At 44.9% G+C, this 19775-nt stretch overlaps 1 protein-coding gene across 1 annotated transcript in view; it reads left to right on the top strand.

The window, feature by feature from the left end:
* Positions 1-19775, top strand: part of ULK4 (unc-51 like kinase 4) — a 114746-nt gene that overhangs the window by 2520 nt on the left and 92451 nt on the right. Inside the window, exons 4-18 of the mRNA XM_064169733.1 lie at positions 434-573; positions 1609-1771; positions 2828-2929; positions 3712-3795; positions 4689-4764; positions 5361-5456; positions 7509-7633; positions 7753-7825; positions 8163-8262; positions 8742-8846; positions 10730-10790; positions 12839-13020; positions 13491-13537; positions 14495-14573; positions 18793-18900. Of these exons, the coding sequence (XP_064025803.1) occupies positions 434-573; positions 1609-1771; positions 2828-2929; positions 3712-3795; positions 4689-4764; positions 5361-5456; positions 7509-7633; positions 7753-7825; positions 8163-8262; positions 8742-8846; positions 10730-10790; positions 12839-13020; positions 13491-13537; positions 14495-14573; positions 18793-18900 (1541 nt within the window). The remainder of the gene's footprint in view (positions 1-433; positions 574-1608; positions 1772-2827; positions 2930-3711; positions 3796-4688; positions 4765-5360; positions 5457-7508; positions 7634-7752; positions 7826-8162; positions 8263-8741; positions 8847-10729; positions 10791-12838; positions 13021-13490; positions 13538-14494; positions 14574-18792; positions 18901-19775) is intronic.

Here is a 19775-nt window from a genome sequence, read left to right as displayed (position 1 = left end):
TGTGTGAGGAACAAACAACAGAATCTAATTGTGGGATGTTCCTGACTTCAGGCCCTCTGAATGTAACCCGGTTTTGCTGCTGCTGTTGTCTGTGAATTCCATGGCACTCTGCCTGTCACCAGCTCTACTTAGCACTGGTTCACAAAAGTTATTGCCTGCTCTTTGGTGTCCTTTAATCTTTTAACTCCTGCAGCAGGGATCTGCTTAAGGAGTTTGACTAAGTCCACTGGATATTATTTCATTGCAATGTGGCAGTTTTCTGTGTTTCTTTTTTCCTCTTCTTTGTAGGATAATTCATTCCAGCAATGTTGAAGTCATGAACTCAACTTTATTGTAGTTAAAGTATTTTTTGTCACAGTATTTTTTTTCCTGTGTATCTTAGATTTTTTTTGTCTTTATGTGCATTTGCTGACTGTCTGTAACTCTGTTCCAGGTGGTTCTCTAGAATCTGTTATTGCCCAAGATGTACACCTACCTGAAGATGTAGTGAGAGAATTTGGTGTTGATTTGGTCAATGGCTTATACCATATTCATCAGCTTGGAATTGTCTTTTGTGAGCTGACACCTGGAAAGGTGAGGAAGAGCATTATTCCTAGAGGATATTGCATCTTACCTTGCATGCCAGCAGCATGTAATTCACTCTTGCTGTTTTACTGTTGGGAGGAGGTTTACCTCAGGTTGAAGGCCAGTTGAACTCTATAATTTATGGGAAGACAATGAGAAACAGGTCTAGAGCTTGGTTTTTTTTAATGATCTGACTGGTTTCTTTTCCTGTGCAGAGTTTGACAGAATGGGTTGCATTCTTTTGGATTTGGTCTGTGAATTAATGAAGGATTTTAGTCCAAGGACAGAAGACTTACGACTTCATTATTACACCTATGTGTTACAGAACATTTTGAAGCAGTAGAAAATGGTCATGAGAAAGTTAACTACTTCCTTTTGTTAATAACCTCCTCTCTTGTTGCTCCAGTGAAGTGAAGTTTTTTCTTACCACACTCTACACAGTTTTACTCTGTACTAACAGAATGGTTGATTTAGATTTAGTGATGGCTAATCAGAAGTGCACATTGTGAGACCCCACCTCAAATACCTCCTTCCAGCTCTGGTGTCCCTGGCATGAGAAGGAGGGCCAGCTGTTGGAGGGAGTCCAAAGGAGGGCCACAAAAATGATCCAAGGCCTGGATCTTAGGAAGAAGCTCTTCAGTGCGAGGGTGGTGAGACTCTGGAATAGGCTGCTCAAGGCTGCCTCCTTCCTGGGGGTGTTGGAAGGCCAGGTTGGATGAGGCATTGAGCAGCTGAGTCTAGCTGAGAGGTGTCCCTGGGCGTGGTAGAGAGGTTGTTCCCTTCCAACCTGAGCCATGCTGTGGTTAAACCTCTTCAGGGTTCTATTGTGAGATTTTATCTTTGTTTTGGTTATAAAACCAGTGGGTTTTTTTTGTCACTGACTTAAAACTTTTCAGTGTCTCTGCTTTTCAGTTGTCATTCTCTATGCACTGACCTGGTTTGGGGCTGTGAAATCACAATTGCATTAGACTTTATGTTGGAAATGGCTTTAGTCTTCAGTTTCAGTATGTCATACCTGTGTGCTGGGTTGTTTTCTTCTTCTAGATTCTGCTGGAGGGGTCTGGTACTTTGAAATTCAGTAATTTTTGCTTGGCTAAACTGGATGGTGAAAACTTGGAAGAAGTTTTTCCTCTGCTTGGATCCATAGAAGGCGAAGGAGATGTCAGCGAAAGCATTCCCCAAAGGTACTCGGGAGACAGGTTTAGAGGTATGATGTTTTTGTTAGCCAAAATTCACTTCTACCAAAGGGATAGAATGGAAATTGGGAAAAGGCTTTGTTTGAAGTATTTTGGGGATAACACTTTGTTCTTGCCAGAGAGAGTGGTTGGCATTGGAATGGGCTGCCCAGGGAGGGGGTGGAGTCGCCGTGCCTGAAGGTGTTGAAGCCAAGCCTGGCTGGGGCACTTAGTGCCATGGTCTGGCTGCTTGGCCAGGGCTGGGTGCTAGGTTGGGCTGGCTGAGCTTGGAGCTCTCTTCCAACCTGTGTGTATGAAAATAAACCCCAGGAACATCAGAATCCAAAAAGAACTTTTTAAGACCTCTTTGCTGAGTTTGTATAACTTACAAAGAGGTTTTTGAGCAGCGAGTTAGTGGTTAGGTGGAACTACTGCAGAAATAGGAACAGGGTATTTCTTTTTCTGTATCAAGACAAAAGAGCTTTGTGAATAAGCTGCTAGAATTTGTTGTGTGATGTTCTTGTAGTGTGCTAGGGGGAAAATGGCTGTACAAGTTTAGCTTAGTTATCCAGCTCATTAGCTGCCTTGCTTTTGTACAAGAGTTTTCTAAGTTCTTGAAGGTTTCAGTTTTGGGATAGCTTTAAAAGAGCCAAAGAAAGCTGATGGAATATAATTGGGTTTGTTACTGACCTGAGAATTATGTTGGTTTATGATTCTGCTCAGTGTGCTTGGCTCTGGAAGCTGTCAAGGCATATCAAAACATTCTTTGCATTAATCACTCTGTCAGAAAAATGCAGCACAAGCAGCCTGGTTAACAGAAATAAAGAAGGTAGCTTGGATATAATCCTGGGTGCTAGGGTGGACTGGATGATCTTAGAGGTCTCTTCCAACCTGGTTGATTCTGTGATTAATTCAGTGAAAGCAGAGGAGTGAGATTCCTTTGGAACTATTTAGGTTTGGTATCTCAGTTTTCTTTTGAGTGATGATAATCCCTAACTCGCTGAAGTGTGAAGGCAAAGTTTGTAGTGATGATCAGGATGGCTGCTGAGTGACTAACCTGAGTGCATGGTGCACATTGTCTCTTGTAGGTTGGTCACCATACACAGCTCCAGAGGTAGTCCAGGGAGAAGACTTCTCCAAAGCCAGCGATCTGTGGTCCTTGGGATGTTTGCTCTATGAAATGTTCTCAGGTTGTAGATTTGGGTTACCTATTTAATCCCTGTGATAGTGGAAGCATAAGGCATGATCCCAGGGGAAATTCTTAACTTTCCTGGGGAGCTAAGAGGCATTTTAAAGATTCCTGAAGATCAGAAGAGTGTATTAACTGTACTTGAAAGTGTCTTTATCCAATATTGAAGTCATGCTGTTAAGTTGGCCTTTGCACTGTGATCTAAATACTCTGATACTAACCAGAATATACTCCTCAAAAGCATGAGCCTGCCAGAATCTGGTGAGTGCTATACTTTTAAATCATAATATTTAATTTCCTCATCTTAAACTCTGTGTGCATCATTTTAATCTTTGGAAGAGGAATCTCTTTCAGTAGCAAACAAACTCAAGTCCTTGTGTTGCCTGCAGATGAAGTTGTTTGTTAGTATTAGTTGGAGCTGGAAGGAGACTTGCACTGCAATTCTCTTTTGTGATGAAACTTTCTGAAGTCAACCAATGCACTGATGTGTTGGATCATGCAGTCACAGATACTGAGATTGCTGCCTTGACTTCTTTTGTCACATTGCTGATTCATGCCCAGCTGTTATGATGACTTTCATCAGGCCATTTTGGTGCCTCTTCTGGCCTCCTGTGGTTTGCAGGAGAAGAATTTAACCCAAGGTTTTGCATCAACAGTGACAAGCACACAGTTGGGGCTGAGTGTTTGGATGTTTCCACAGGAAAACAGCTGCTCACCTCCCCTTGAACTCACCAGGCAGGGAGGTTTGCCCCATCTGTGACCTATGCTTCTGTTTGTTTGTAGGATCTTCACCCTTCTTCTCGGGCAGCTCCTGTGAATCCACTGAGAAGGTTTTATATGAGGATCCGTTGCCACCTAGAGCAGAGGGTAACTTTCTGTTACTGCTTTGTCAATCAAATCAGAGTCAGACTTGCCAAAGGAAGGTTTGGTTTGCACTGGTTTTTAGTGAGGATGACTGCAGGAATCTGTTAGCTGCTCAAAGTCAATGCTAGCATTGCCTTCTTTGCTGAGAACCTTTTCCCTGTGGCTTATTTCCCTTTTCCCATCCAGGCATGGAATTTAGTGTGAAGAATTTGAAGTGAATTTACCTTCTGGGGTGGAATTTTTGATCTCAGTCATTCTAGGCATCAGTGGTGTTCATGGAGACCCTTGAATATCCAGTCCATAGTAATGCAGTGAGAATGATGACCTGGAGGCTTAAAATTGTTACTTAATTCTGAGAGATTCTGAGTTTAATTCTAAAGGATTTTAAGTTCAATTCTAAGAGGTTTTTGGTTTCCAAGTGAATAAAGTGTATTTCATGACTGTGAGCTCTCAGCAGCAGTCTTGTTCTCAGCTGCACAGGAATGTTTGAGTCACCTTTTGTAAAATGGGGTGCAACAGTGATCCTCTTAAAACAGTCATGGCTGGAGGGAACTAAAACTTAAGCAGATTTCAGCCCTGCTTTGTTTCTTGCTCACACCTGAAGGATGCTCTTGTAACACTGGACCAGTTTTCCTTAGTTTGGTGACTGAGCATTGGGTTTGGGGTTTGGTGAGGAGTTTTGTTGCATTGTTTTTTGGTTTTCTTCTTGCTTTTTTTGAGGGTCCTTTGAAATGCAAAGAGTCTGGATTTAAGATTCTTCATTCCCTTTTTTTTCAGATGAAATTACTATTAAAGAAAAAATTTTAGTGCTATCAATTGCAAATGATTTGATTTACACCATGTGATGCTTCTTTTTGCTGCCCAGTACTTGCTTCTCAGGTGTTTTCTATTTGCAGGTTCTGCTTTTCATCAACCTTCAGCTGAGTTTGTTAGTCTGCTTAATGGGTTGCTTCAGAAAGACCCTCAGAAAAGGTAAGCTCTGATCCATGAGAGTTTTCACCTCTGGAGCAAATAATTGCTCCAGTTCTGTATGTGTGGTGTGCTGTAGGTGACAGAGAATGTAAAGATCATTTCATCCCTCATAAACAAGGCAAATTGGGCTTTTAATTCTGTGTATCTTCATAGAAGTAATGCTCTGATGAAACCTGTCTCTGTTTCTGTTGCTGGTGCTAAGGAGATAACTGTGACAAAGGCTGAGTGGTTTTAAAATTGGATGGCTTTGCTCTCCAGAGCAATGGGCACACGAATTTTCCAAGGCTTTGCTTTAGGGCTGATATGTTGTTAAGTAATGGAAGATTCTCATTTGTAGGGTAGTTCAGGTAATTAACCCATTGGGATGGGCAGCACAGTTGCCTTCATTCTTAGCCTCCTACCTGTGTGCTACATGAGTTACCCATTCTGTTCTGAGGCAAGAAGTTTGTCCTGGGAGAACTTTTTTTGTTAGCCTAACACAAGTGGACAGGCTGAATTGCTCTGTGGTGTCACCAAGTTCAAAACCCAGTCTGCCATCTCTCTGTGGAGCTGCACTTTGCCACTGTTTGTTCAGTTTGGTTGTTGCTTTTCAAAAGGCTGAACTGGAGAGAGCTACTGCAGCATCCCTTCTGGAAAGGATCCCTTAGCCATCATGGGGGTGATTCTGCAGACACCCAGGTCACAGGCTCCAGGTACTGAATGGCTTTTTTAATAGCAAATACAAGATTGGAAATATTGTTATTATTTTCTTTAAGTTTTGGCATTTTAAAATTTTGGGTTGTATTTTCATGGTTTTAACTGATTGATGAGAGGAGTTTTAGAATCATAGAATCTGTCAGGGTTGGAAGGGACCACAAGGATCATCTAGTTCCAATCTCCCTGCCATGGGCAGGGACACCCTACCCTAGAGCAGGCTGCACACAGCCTCAGCCAGCCTGGCCTTAAACACCTCCAGCCATGGGGCCTCAACCACCTCCCTGGGCAGCCCACTCCAGGCTCTCACCACTCTCATGCTCGAGAACTTTCTACTCGCATCCAATCTGACTCTCCCCACCTCCACCTTTGCTCCATTCTCCCCAGGCCTGTCACTCCCTGAGAGCCTAAGAAGTCCCTCCCCAGCTTTTTTGTAGCCCCCTTCAGATCCTGGAAGGCCACAAGAAGGTCACCTGGGAGCCTCCTCTGCTCCAGCCTGCACAGCCCCAACTCTCTCAGTCTATGCTCACAGCAGAGCTGCTGCAGCGTCTGAGCATCCTCCTGGCCCTGCTCTGGACACACTCCAGCACCTCCACATCCCTCTTGTCCCTGGAGCTCCAGAGCTGGATGCAGTACTCCAAGTGAGGTCTCACCAGAGCAGAGTAGAGGGGGAGAATCACCTCCCTCGACCTGCTGGCCACACTTATTATGGCATACAATAAACAGCTGTGGCTGCTCAGGAATTGTACTACCCTGTTAGTGTATTACACTGTTCACTTCCAGCAGATTTTTTTCTCCTTGGTATAGAATAAGTTAAAAATTCCCTCTGAGCTAACTCTTTGTGTATGTAACAATGATGCTCAGCATTTTGACTCTTTTCTTTTTTTGTAGGCTTCTGTAGGCTCTTCCAAATATGGGTCAGTTTTATCCTTAATTGTGTTTTGTTTTTTTGTGCATTGGGCTTAGAGCATCACAAATCCTATCAGTGCAGCGTCTTAGGTTTGTGGTTCAGCTTTCTATCCATGCAAATGCAGCTGACCCAGATTCCTTGCTTATGAGATAAAACATTAATGTGATTTCTTTCTAAATTTGTAATAGCCTATGCTGTTATGTCTGCAGAAAGCCCCAAACCCCTGGTGAAAATAGCTTCTGTGTACTAAAAAGTTAAGCTTCTGGTACCTGGCTGGCTTTTCTTTTCCCTTGGGTTTAAATTTGAATTGGGATATTTAGTGTTGATTTTTGTGTCCTGTGCTTCTAAAGATTTAAAAGATACTTGAAGCTGCAATCTAGGGAACAGGTTTCTGTTAGAATGCTGAATAATTTGTGTTCCATCTCAAAATTCTCTTGTGATAGCTGATGCCTGCTTCTGCTACCAGTGTTGCACTATTTTTGTTCTGACATTCTAGTTTGAGATCCAGCTCCTTGTCTTTTGTTACTGCTTTCTCCACCAAGGCAGAAGATTTAAAGCTTGTGCCACAAAGTAAGAATGTGTCCAAGGTTTTAGCAAGACTTGATGTCAGCCTCCTCCATAATGCTCATCTTTGAGGAACTTCCAGGAAAACAGAAGCATCTTAATCTCCTGTGAAATCCTCCTCCTGAAATCCTTACTCTGGAGGGTTTTTAGTACCTCTGCAGTACCTGCTGAGGGGTGTGCAGCATCTGAATCAGGATGCAATCAGTAGGTAGCCTCTCTTGATCCTCATCTGGGCTGCTGGCTTCATTTGAAGCAGGATTGTTTTGACTTTCTCCCATGAGGACTGAGTGGTTTCTGAAGGTTTTTATACCTCTGTAGCTGTGATCTCATGAGGTCGTTTAACTTTCCTCATTTCTTTCATGCCACTTCTGAATGAACCTGAGAATTTTTAGTGTTCCCCAACTCATTTGCTGTAAAGTTAATTTCCATCTTTGCCTTTACTCATCTAGAAGTTTATTGAAGACGTTGCAATAGTCTCTTGTTCTGGAGAATGACAGCTAAATCCTAGACTTACCATTGCAGTGTATAATGATCCTTCTGCTTTCAAATCTGTCTCATGAATGCCTTCTTTAACCAGCAGTGAGAGCCCAGAGTCAGCACTGCCTTGGAATGCCAAGGAGCAGGCAGAGACTCAGAGAACTCTAGATGGCCTGTCATCTTCAAGAGCAGATAAGCAGCTACCAAGCAGTACTTTCAAAACAGGTACTGCTGGGGTTTGTGTCATCTTGTGTCTTGGTCGTTTGGGCAGCTTTAGCAGCATGCTCCTTCCTGGTGCTTGATCTGCTTTGAACTTTGAATGAAAGCTTCTCTTCCCTTCTCAGTGGAACCTCAGGCTGAATTGCGCCCTAGAAGTGCAGCTGATGGTGAAACCAATGAATTCATCTTTCTTCTCAGGTATAGAGCCCTGAAGAGCAGTTAGAATGTCTCCTCAAATGTTCTTGTATTCTGTCTTTGTCAGGATGTGTTTAAAGATGAAGATTGTGTTTAGTTCATAGCATGGTTTAAGTTGGAAGGGACCTCAAAGACCATCTAGTTCCAAACCCTCGCCGTAGGCAGGGACACCTCCCACTAGAACAGCTGATGAATCAGGCATAGCATCTCTGTTTTGGTGTGTGTGTATGGCATGGAAGTTTGAAAAGAGCAACAAAAAAGGGAGTTTGCAGTGGAACTTCTTTTTCCTTTCTTTTTGTTGGAATACAATTGTGGAACTTATTTTTTCCTTTCTTTTCAGTTCTCGTCCTACCCCCAGGACAGGCACTGCAGTAGAAGTCAATGATGCTACTGCTGCCCCCCTACAAAATTCTCCTCAAAGAGATTCATGCTCGAAAAAGGTGAGTAGAATAATAATATTAATGAGTGGTGGTATCCTCATAGTTAGAATTTTATCCTGGAGTCTGCTTTCCTCTCAGTTGTGTTCTCCATCCTTCCATAATTATAACAGGAAAGCAATTCCTACAGCACGCAGGTGATGTGAAAAATGTTTGCAGGCTTCAGATGTTAGGTATTAGCAAAGATGCCTTTTGCAGACTTCAGATGTTAGGAGAGGTGCTTGGTCCCCCTTTCCTCAGTGGATATAAGGAATAATTCTCCCTCCTCGGGCTACTTTTTGGGCCCAGTATATTTCCTTCTGATGTATTTGAATTGTATTTTTTCCCTGGCCCTATCTGCTACTGCATACATTAAAAAGTACTTTGTAGAATGTTGTTTCCGTGGCCAAACTGTAGTGTAATGGTCAAGGGAAATATTTTGGGAATACCCAAACTTCTGAAAAATCACTTTTTAAAAAACCCCTCCTCTGTGCTTGTTCCAGGCTAAAAATACCTGCTGGAGTCAGCAGGATGTGAAGGCAAGACTGAAAGAGCTCATTTACACTGCGTCTGACCTGCTGATAACACCAATCATTGGCAATCCAAAGGTACAGCAAAATAGAAGCTTCAGGAACCTGTGGTTGAGGCTGGTTTTGCAGATGTGAGACTGCATTGTGTAGTTCTGGTTTCAAAGGGGTTCCACCCAGTCATCTGGCAGCCTCTCGAGTGGTTTTTTTGGGCAGTCTTTTGTAATCCTATTGTGTTGCCAATTTGGAGAACTGAGTTATTTTGAGATGGAATATTATTAATGACTATCTTATGATAAAGAGAAGCTGCTAAATGCTGTGTTCAGTGCTTTTGTAGGTTTGTTTTCTATTGACTTGCTTTGATGAATGAACAGAAAACACTGTTCTGCTATGGTTCAAGCAAGGCCATCTATGGAGCCTTCTGGGTTGGGAGATAGACCTTTGCAGAGGGACTTTTGTTACTCTAAACTTCAGCCAAGGTAATGCTTCTAATAAGTATGACCTTGTTTTCTCTCAAAAAGACAACCTCAAGTTACAGGAAATGTCCTTCTGATTTTTGTCACATGGATTCTAATGTGATACCAGTTTGGGATGAGGCCAAGAACAGTCTGAGCTCTGCAGTGCAGTGGCTGTGTAATGTGTGTCGGGGCATTTCTGCTGCTGGTAGGAGTGACAGGCAGGAGCACCTTTAGTCCTCCTTTAATCCTGTCAAAAGCTGAAGTGATTTTTAGCAACTAGAAGTGATGGATGCAGGGAATGCAACACTGCGAGTGAGCAGCTATCACATGAACAGTGTCTGGCAGCTTTTAGTTGCTGTCCTGCTTTGGCATAACTTTTCACTGGAATTCCTAACACTTAAATCTTGCACACCTGGATAAAGGAGCTACCTAACAGTCTTGTTCTGAGGTGTTTGGAGTAGGGGCATCATTGCCGATGGAGAATCCAAAGGTCGTTTTGCATTTGAATGTCACCTCTGTCAAGTCCCAGTTCTGTTTCTAGCCTCCAACTCAAGCTTTTGCCTTTCACTGCTTCCTTTCTTATGCAGGTCTAAGAGATGAGATTAGGGGTAAGTGTAGATGCTAATGTGCACATGGAGACTAATCTCCTTACCATGCAATGCCAGACTGGGAATTAATGCAAAGCAGCCCTCTCAATTCCAGGAACGTGCAATTGGAGTCGCTGCCTGCTTGGCAATCCTCAAACTAAGGGATGATACTGACACCTGGTCAAGTTGAAGAGCTTGCAGTTTAATCTCCTGCAGAGGGATTTGTGAGGTGCTGAAATGTCAGTTGATAGTGCAAAATTGCCCTGTGTTCTGCAGGGCTGTGCAAGTGAAGGCCTTGTTCAGAGAGAAGCTCTCTAGTTACATCTAGGCTTCATCTCTCCAAGGCTAAATTCCAGCCCCAGTTAACTTTTTTGTGTGCTTCAGCTACTGAAAATTGCACTCAAATGCTCAGTGACTGAGCAGTCATCTAGTTTCATGACATGCCATTGCAGGGAAAAGTGCCCCCCTTAAAGTGATTCATTTGTGATAATGCAGCTTTTATATACAGGAGCTCATTCTAGAAGATAAAATGTGTGCATTTACTGCTGAAGCATTCCATCAGCTCTCAGCTGTGTAGTTCTTCCCTGTAGCTTTTGAAACCCAAATGCAAGTGCTGCTCCCACACACGAGCATGATAGGACTGTTAGCATGAAAAATCCTATCATTTTGTATTCCCATTAAAACAAAACCACTTCTAGGTAAGTGGTAACCATTTAATGACATTAAAAGCCTGCAGTTAAACCTCAAACAGCTGCTTGGAAGAAATCCATAACTGAAAACAATGGCAAATGCCTCGGTAATGAGCGGTAGGTTGTACACCCATCCTGTAGACTGTTTGCATCTTTGTTTTCATGTTCAGTTACTGAAGAGGTTTCCAGGAATGTATTAAAGTAGCTGTAAACTGGCTTTGTTTTTGCAGATCGTGAAGCAAGTGCCAGTTAGATTTGACTTGAAAGCTTTGCCTATGCCAACATACTCAGGTATGGATCTGCTGAAGCTGTGGGGTCCTGCACAGGGAGCTTGCAGTCCCAGGTCCCAGATGATGAGCTCAGACAGTTACAGAACTCAGGGCTTCTCTGAAACTGAAGCTACATGTGAGAAGTTTTTAGTTAGACCCATTCCCAGCAGCCTTTTCTAGCTGCTGACAGTTCCATGCCCTTAGCTTCTTTTCTGCCCTCCTCAGGTACAAGGCTGTGCTCAGAAGCTTTTAAAATAAGGCAGGCAGCACTGGTTCAGTGTGGGGGAGGAAACAACTTTTTCATGAGGAACTGAGATAGTCAACTTGGCATCCACTTGGTTGAGTATTTCAGTTAAACTAAGGGAGAGAGGCAAATGAAGAGGGTCTTTGAATGTGCAGTGTTGAGCAGTTGTGACAATAAGCAGCCTTCCAGTCTCACCTTGAATCATGAAATGATACAAGAATCCTGTCCAAAACATGTGGAATTGTGTGGGATTTGGGTTTTTTTGCTGTTATTAACAGCTGCCTGTTATTAGGAGTAGAACTTATCTGGGGTCTTTATTCTAGTCTAAGGAAGGATTGTTAGACTTCACTGTGCTTGAAGAGAGATGCCAGTCAGCTCTGTAGCCCTAGAAATCACATAACTGCTCTTCCTAGATAGCAGATTTCCTTTCTTCTCTCTAAAATATGGTGTGAAATGAGAGCAGAGCAGAATGAGATTGAATGTGAGGAACAAGTTCTGCACCATGAGGGTGGTGCTACACGGGAACAGGTTGCCCGGGGGGCAACTGAGGCTCCATCCCTGGAGATATTCAAGGTCAGGCTTGGCAAGGCTCTGAGCAACTTGATCTAGAGGAGGATGTCTCTGCTGACTGCAGGGTGGGGGTTGGACTGGATGGCCTTTCCCTTCCAACCCCAACCACTCTGTGTGTTTTGGAGAGTTCATTTGTTGAAGACATTTCCTGGTAGGAAGGGAACATGGTGCCACCCAGTCTGCCCAGCAAGAATGTGCTAGCAGAAAATATTTGCCATTTGGCCAGCATCCTAGGCAAAAGTGAGCATTGCCTAAGGCAGTGGTGTTTGAGTTCATCTTGCATGTGAGTAGCTCCATCTTCAGACTCTCCAGAACGTCTACATGTTACTGTCTGTGTTTATCTCATACGGGGCAGGTTGTTTTCTACAGCTGTAACTCTTTCAGACCTGTCACTCTTGTGCAGTGAGCAGGGCATTGAGTCGCAGGTCTTGGCAATTGCCCTGATGCTCTCACTTCTTTGTGCTCCTTCTGAAGTCATCATCTTCTGAGACTGCTAAGGCTTAGCTACCTGTGCAAGCAAGCACACACTTTCAGTTACATAGATGCACAGAGTGGTTTGGCTTGGAAGGGACCTCAATGAGCATCTGCTTCCAACTCTCAATCATTCCTTCCAAGGAGGTTTTGCTGACTTCCATTAGTTTTGGCCTCAGCTTTATGTCCTTGTTAACAATTAGTAATTAATCATTAAGGACAACAACTACCCTCCTAAATACTGTGCCAACAAATGGTTACTGAAGTGAGGTTGAAGGAATCATAGAATGGTTTAGGTTGGAAGGGACCTCAAAGCACTTCCCGCTCAAACTCCCTGCCATAGACAGGGACACCTCCCACTAGAACAGGTTGCTCAAGGCCCTATGAGCATCTTGGTGGCCTCCTCTGGACTGACTCCAGCACTTCCATGTCCTGCTTGTGCTGGGGGCTGCAGAACTGCCTCCAGGACTGCAGGTAGGGTGTGAGGAGAGCAGAGCCAAGGGGCAGAATCCCCTGCCTTGCCCTGCTGCCCACACTGCTCTTGCTGCAGCCCAGGACTTTCAGAATGTTTGGAGGCTGTTATTGCCATATCTCATACTCTTCTTACTACTGTTTTTAAACTCTGTCATAGTCAAGCATGAACTTTAAGATGTTTGGTTAGTATTTGGAGTACAAAAAGATAATGAAAACTCCAGAGCTTAGTGATCTGTGTCAGTGTTACTTTCCAGTGTATGGAAGCAACATCAAAGATCCATTGTGTTTACTTGTTTGCTTTTTATGGTCAGCTGAGACATTATCATCTCTGAAGGACACCGAGCAGAAGGATTTCTTGCAACGAGTCTGTTCACTGCTGGATTCCCCCGAGAGGAACACAGGAGCAGCACGTCCTAAACTGAACATACTGCACTACCTCTGCACTCTGGCTGTCCACCAAGAAGTTGCAAGCTGGCTAATGAGCTCTCAGCTGGTAAACCATAAAGCTTTGGAGGAATCAGAATAGTTCACGTGCTGCCATGGCAGCAGAAATCATCTGCTTGTAGTTCTGTTTCAAGGAGTCTTTGGTGTGGTGACAAAAATGAGTTGGCAAATTAAGTACAAATACTGGGGGGGGAAATCTACCACATTCTGTGTCAGGTTTTTTGAAAGGGCTGAGGGAAACTAATGAATGAGTTAAACTGCAGTTTAGTTTAAGGCAAGAATATAGGAAGAGGTCTTTGTATCCTCAGCAGTTTAAGGCAAGAATCTAGGAAGAAATTGTCTTTGTGTTCTCAGCTTCTATCATCAAAGCTTGGGCTAAACATTTGTCTCTGCTGATGTTTTGCAAATATTACCCAAGGATTTGTATGGAATTGCTGATGTTTGGAATTATTTTGTTAATCAGCAGTGAATTTCAGTGACCTAACATGGCCTAATGTTTGCTTGTCTTCTTTAACCTAGCTTCCTGTATTGATACAGCAGCTGCGTGCGTCCACCAGCTGGGATGTGTAAGTAGCAGTTGTTGTAAATGCATTTGTTCCACTGACAGATTGATCACTGGACTGTAGTAAGCATTATAGGAAATCCCTAAATGATATAACTTCTGGATAAGATTTTAGTGTATCAGCCTGACTTAAAGTGACTGAATAACCCAACCCATAGTACAGTAGCAGCAATAAAAATGTAGTGATGGCCTCTAAAATACTTCAGTTTTAGATGCCTGTGAGAACTATTCCAGTGTGCTGCTGCCCTCTGCTGCTTTTAGTTTAGTATTTAAATGATTTCCTGGTTTTGGTCGTGGGTTTTATGGTCTCATCGCTTCAGTGAAACACTTAGAACTGATTTGCTGCTCTGGATTTGATTTATGTTTTGTCATCTGTACAAAAAAGTTTCAAATGACCTTTAGGGGCCTTCTTTTCTAAGGCTGTCTGGTGATGGGTCAAGGGGGAATGGTTTGAAGCTGAGGCAGAGCAGGGTTAGGCTGGAGCTGAGGAAGAAGTTCTTCAGTAGGAAGGTGGTGAGACCCTGGAATAGGCTGCCCAGGAAGGCTGTGGCTGATGCCAGGCTGGATGAGGCTCTGAGCAGCTGAGTCTAGTTGAGAGGTGTCCCTGGGCATGGTAGGGAGATTGGAGGAGATGGACTTTGAGGCCTCTTCCAACCTGAGCCACTCAATGATTCCATGTTGTAAGAAAACTGAACATGGACATGGCTGTTAATAACTAAAGAGGCTTCATTCTTCTGTGCTACAAGAAAGAAAATTCTCTATGACAAATTCATTACTAAGTTAAGCCAAAATACTGAAGTAATTTGCTGACACAAAGCAAACTGAAGTAAGAAAATGTGAGCTGTAAACAGCACAGCAAATATTTCCTGTGTCTGTGTAAAATACAAGGAAGATGTAGTTGGTTTGGTGATATCTTTGAAGTAGTTTTTCTGCACTCACCAAAAATGTGTTTGATCTACAGACGTGCCAGAGCTGCCCAAGTGATTGGTTTGCTGGCATTGCACACATCTGAACTTGGAGCAAATGTGCCTGTTTCTGAGGTAGCTGGTTTGTGGTCAGTCTGTTTGCAGGGGGTGGTGGGGAGAGTTCTGTTAACTGCTTTTACTGATCATGTCAGAAACTTTCGCTGCTTTGCTGTTTTCTTTTGTTTGGAGCCTCCTTTATTTTTCTTGTTTGCACATGGGAACTTAATTAATCAAATGTAGAAACTTCTGAGGTCGTTCTCTGCAGTTCTGGTTCTAATCTTTGCTAAGCTGCCATAGAACTACCACCAGTGCTTAGGAAATGAAGTAGTCATTGTCATGCATACTGTATATGAAGAAGAAAGTGTTGATGTACTTGGCCATAGAACTGCAGACTCGCAGAATGGTTTGAGCTGGGAGGAACCTACAAAGCTCATCCAGTCCAACCCCTCTGCAGTCAGCAGGGTCATCCTCCACTACAGCAGGTCGCTCAGAGCCTTGTCCATCCTGACCTTGAATATCTCTAGGGATGGGACCTCAACTACCTCCCTGGGCAACCTGTTGCAGTGTTCCAGCACCCTCATGGTGCGGAACCTGTTCCTCACATCCAATCTCAATCTCTTCCTTTCTAATTTCAAACCTTTGGCCTCTCATCCTATCTCTGCAGGCCTTTGTAAACAGTCCCTCTGCAGCCCTTCTTGTACCCGCTGTCAGGTACTGAGAAGCCGCTGTTAGGTCTCCCTAGAGCCTTCTGTTCTCCAGGCTGGCCAAGCCCAGCTCCTGGTGCTGGCCGCAGAGCTGCTCCTGTACTTTGGAGTGTGACCGCCAGAGGGCGCTGAAACGCAAAGCTGCAGTGCAGGTCGCCTGCAAGCCTGCCCCGGGGGTCTGCGGGCTGCCCTGCTGCTGCTGCTGCTGCTGCTGCTGCTGCTGTGCTATGTAGGTCATCGTAGCAGCAAACCACAGCACATTAATATTTCCAGCTGTACATTCGCTTGCAGTTGACCTCTTTCCACTTCAGTATATTTTTTGAAGAGTCCTGCATTGCTTGGAGACCAAATGAGCCTGATCTTAGAGTGCAAGAGGGAAACTGAACTCTTGAGTAGCTGAGGATGAAGACATCTCATGTGCAAGTTCTGTCTGGCAGTTGCAGCAGGCTGTTAATAGGGCAGGGTGTTTTCTGACTCGGGGCTGTATGGAATTGCCCTTTGCACACCTGGAGCATCGTTTCCTCTCCTTTGTTCCTGGTTATCTTAGGAAAAACACCTCCAAGTTTTATCTTTGCATCTAAGTTTAGAAGCTGGTTCTTAAGGAGCTAGACTGTGAAGAAAGCACTTGCTCTTTCCAGGACTTCGGGGAGTAAAAATCTGCTGATTCTTCATCTTCCAGAGAAAAATTGTCCCAGGTTAGAGAGGCTTGCTCCCATGTGTGCTTAACTGAGGTTATGGATTGGCACCTGTTGTACTCTCCTCTCTGAACAGATCCAGCATTCAGCCCCCCAGGGCAGAGCCACCCTGATCTGAAATTTCAGAGCCCTCTTTTAAAAGATGGTGGAGCAGCTTCACACAGTGCCTCCATGTCAGGGAGCAGTGTCTGGTGGGAGATCAGCCTCCTCCACCCGTTGAGTCACTCTGCTATGCTTTTTGAGGCAATAATCTTGTCCACTTCCTTGTTTGCTGCCAGTGTGCTAATTGGCAGTGTCAGTCAGTCCCTATGACACAGGCAGGTGTGCCTGGTTTGGTTGGGTTTTGGGACCTGGCACCACTGAGTGTTTCAGGGGCTCAGAACCAGCTGCAGCCTTCATGCTGCAAGTAGCTTTGCATAGCCTTTGGCATAGGGAATTCCATGGCTGAGCTTATTAACTAAGCATCCCATGGACAATGGCAGCATATTGTAATGTCTCTGGAACAGTGACCTTTGAATGTGATCTCCTTGGCAAAAGAGTGGAATATCTTGGCTGTGCTGCCATCCAGTGAGACCTGGGAACAGAGGAACCCAATGAGGTTCAACAAGGACAAGTGCAGAGTCCTGCACCTGGGCAGGAACAATAAACTGCAGCAGTCCAGGCTGGGAGGTGACTGCTGGAGAGCAGCCCTGTGGAGAGGCACCTGGCAGTGCTGGTGGAGAACATCCATGGCACAGCAATATGCCCTGGGGGCCAAGAGGGCCAGTGGGAGCCTGGGGTGTATTAGAGCAGAGTGTGTCCAGCAGATCAAGGGAGGTTCTTCTCCCCCTCTACTCTGCCCTGTTGAGACCTCATCTTGAGCACTGCCTTCAGTTTGGGGCTCCCCAGTTGCAGAGGGACAGGGATCTGCTGGAGAGAGTCCAGCAGATGGCTATGAGGATGCTGAGGGGACTGGAGCAGTGCCTGGTGAGGAGAGGCTGGGGGCCCTGGGACTGCTTAGTCTGGAGGAGAGAAGACTGAGAGGGGATTGAATCAATGTCTGTAACTATCTGAGGGCTGGGGGTCGGGGGGGGGGGGTCAGGCTCTGCTCACTGCTCCCTGGCATAGGACAAAGTGCAATGGATGGAAGCTACAGCACAGGAGATTCCAGTTCAACACAAGGTGGGGACTTCTTGACTGGAAGTGTCCCAGAGCCCTGGCACAGGCTGCCCAGAGAGGTTGTGGAGTCTCCTGCTCTAGAGCTGTTCAAGGCCTGTCTGGCTGTGTTCCTGTGTGCCCTGAGCTGGGTTGTGTAGTCTTGTTCTGGCAGGGAGGTTGGACTGGATGATCTCTTTGGGTCCCTTCCAACCCCTGACATCCTGTGAGCCTAATTTCTATTCTCATCCAAATTGAAACTTCATAGAAATGTAGCCTCTTTCTGTCAGATTTTCTTCTCTTGTTTAGTAAACCCTCTTGTTTTAAATTAAAACTTGGAGTTCTTGCAGTGTTGGTGGATTGTTAGCTCACAGGGAAGGAAACAACATCTTGGTTTGAATTTTATTCACTCAATTTTTCCTCACATTGGAGCAAAAAAAAACAGGTGGTAAGAGCTGTAGGAATGGTTTGCTTACTCCAGAACAGAAATAACATCTAGGTCTACTTGTCCTAAAATCTTAAAGGACAGGGAGAGAGAGTAACTTCTGTTCTCCAGTGTAAGATACTCTTCTTGGAGTTGAGTTGCATTACTTGGAAATCTTCAGTTCTTCATTTCAATCCACAACTAAGCCCCCTCGACCCAGATGATTAGCAGATTATTAATCATGCTTTGGAGAGGTGAATGTTACAGGCACAGCCCCAGGTGGCTAAGTCAAGGTTTTCTGCTCCTTCAGAGGAATTGCCAAACCTGATCATTTTGAGCAGCCTGCATTGATTCTCAATAGCAGATGGACAGTTTGATTGCTGTTTTCTTCAAGCCCTGCCTGCAAACAAGCAAGTCCCCCTGACATGGGCATCACAATGATTTGTGGGCCCCAGCTAGTCTGCTGGGACTGCTGTCTGCAGCTCCTCTTATCACATGGCTCATCAGTTTTATGTAGTCTAGAGCCTGGCCTGCTCTTACTCAGTCTAAGAGAAGTTGAGAGGTGTTAAGTAAATCTGGATAATGTCTGTAAGTGCTTAGGTGCTTTTAGTGGTATTGATTCCCCAGTGAAAGCAGTTGTGAGAGTCTATTTCATCACAAAAGCAGGAGTCGTTCTGCACAGCCAGGGAAAGCCAATCTAATGAAGGGGAAAATGCTGTCCTTGTGTGCTCTAAGTGATGAGCACACAACAGCACTCCAGCCAGCTTGACTGCTGCTCTCCCATGCTGATCAGTTAGAACTTTCAGACCCTCCTGGTAGGTTTGGTTTATGAAATATGAGAGGGAAGCTTTCTCTGAAACCCTCTTCAGGAGCAGTAGGCAGGGCTCTCTGAAGTTCCTGAGTAACAGCTGGAGAAACTCATCACTTTATAGAATGCTTTGGGTTGGGGGAGACCTCAGAGCTCATCTCCTCCAACCTCCCCATGGGCAGAGACACCTTCCACTAGACTTGGCTGCTCCAAGCCTCAAACGTCTCCAGAGTTGACTTTGTATCTTCTTTCCTGGCCTATCTGCTTTTCTTGCTCTCAGGGAGAAGGAAGAGCAGATAGCTGACAGTCTGTCACCTGGCTAGTTCCTCACTGCCTCTCTATCCCCACTGTGTATCATTTGGCTTGCAGTTATTGTTTCTCTGTCCGTGCTTACTAAAGCCTTTGCAAATGCCCTGTAGCATCAGTGCTACAATATGGCACTTCAGATAAGGCTTCTTACACTGAGCAGTACACTTTGCCTGACAAAATTGCATCTGCTCTTCTAAGAGGTACTTTGTTTGTCTCTTAGGCAATTCTACTTCTGACTGAAATCATCAGAGAGAACTTCAGAAACAGCAAGTTGAAGCAAAGCCTTCTGCCAGCTCTTGGGGAGCTTCTTTACCTCATAGCGAGGGAGGTGAGACTCTCAAGTGATCCTTACAAGTGTCACAGGAGACAAAACAAGACACTGGTATCCTCAATGGTATCTTCTCCTTGCATGTTCTAATCTCCTGTCTCTCAGGATGTTGCAGTGTTGTAGGTGTGTGGTTGCTCATTGAACTGCAGAGCAGTAGTGCTGGGTGACCTGTTAACATTACTGTTAGTGGCCACTTGTAACATCACTGTTTCCTGATTACTTACAAGGACAACCCTTCTCTACCCTCCTAAGGCAAGCTTACCACAGATACAGCTTAAAAGGAAAAAAAGGAGATGTAATAAACTCCTTTCCTCTGGTGACAGATGTAGGGAAACAAGGTTCAGATTCATTTTTCAACAGAGGGAAAAGTAATTGTACCTGGTAATTGAGTAATAGTCTTCCCTGGTGGTGTGCCCTGCTTTAGTGAAGCATTTGACATCACATTAGATGTGGTCAGTTGGCACAGGTTGCTTAGAAGTCAAGACACTTGCCAAGTACAACAGAAAGGGACCTGAGGGTGCTGGTAGAGAGTACCTGAAGATGAGGCAGCAGTGCCCAGGTGGGCAGCAGAGCCAATGGCATCCTGGGCTGGCTCAGGAGCAGTGTGGGCAGCAGGACAAGGGAGATTCTTCTGTTCCTGTGCTCAGCACTGCTCAGGCCACCCCTTGAGTGCTGTGTCCAATTCTGGGCTCCTGAACTCAAGAGAGATGTTGAGGTGCTGGAAGGTGTCCAGAGAAGGGCAGCAAGGCTGGGGAGGGTCCTGGAGCACAGCCCTGTGAGGAGAGGCTGAGGGAGCTGGGGGGGTGCAGCCTGCAGCAGAGGAGGCTCAGGGCAGAGCTCATTGCTGCCTGCAGCTGCCTGCAGGGAGGCTGTAG

The sequence above is a fragment of the Pogoniulus pusillus genome, chromosome 32, assembly GCF_015220805.1.
Source record: "Pogoniulus pusillus isolate bPogPus1 chromosome 32, bPogPus1.pri, whole genome shotgun sequence".
In the NCBI taxonomy this organism is placed as follows: domain Eukaryota; kingdom Metazoa; phylum Chordata; class Aves; order Piciformes; family Lybiidae; genus Pogoniulus; species Pogoniulus pusillus.
Note: the sequence above shows the minus strand (reverse complement) of the source record. Positions and strands in the feature narration are given on the sequence as shown.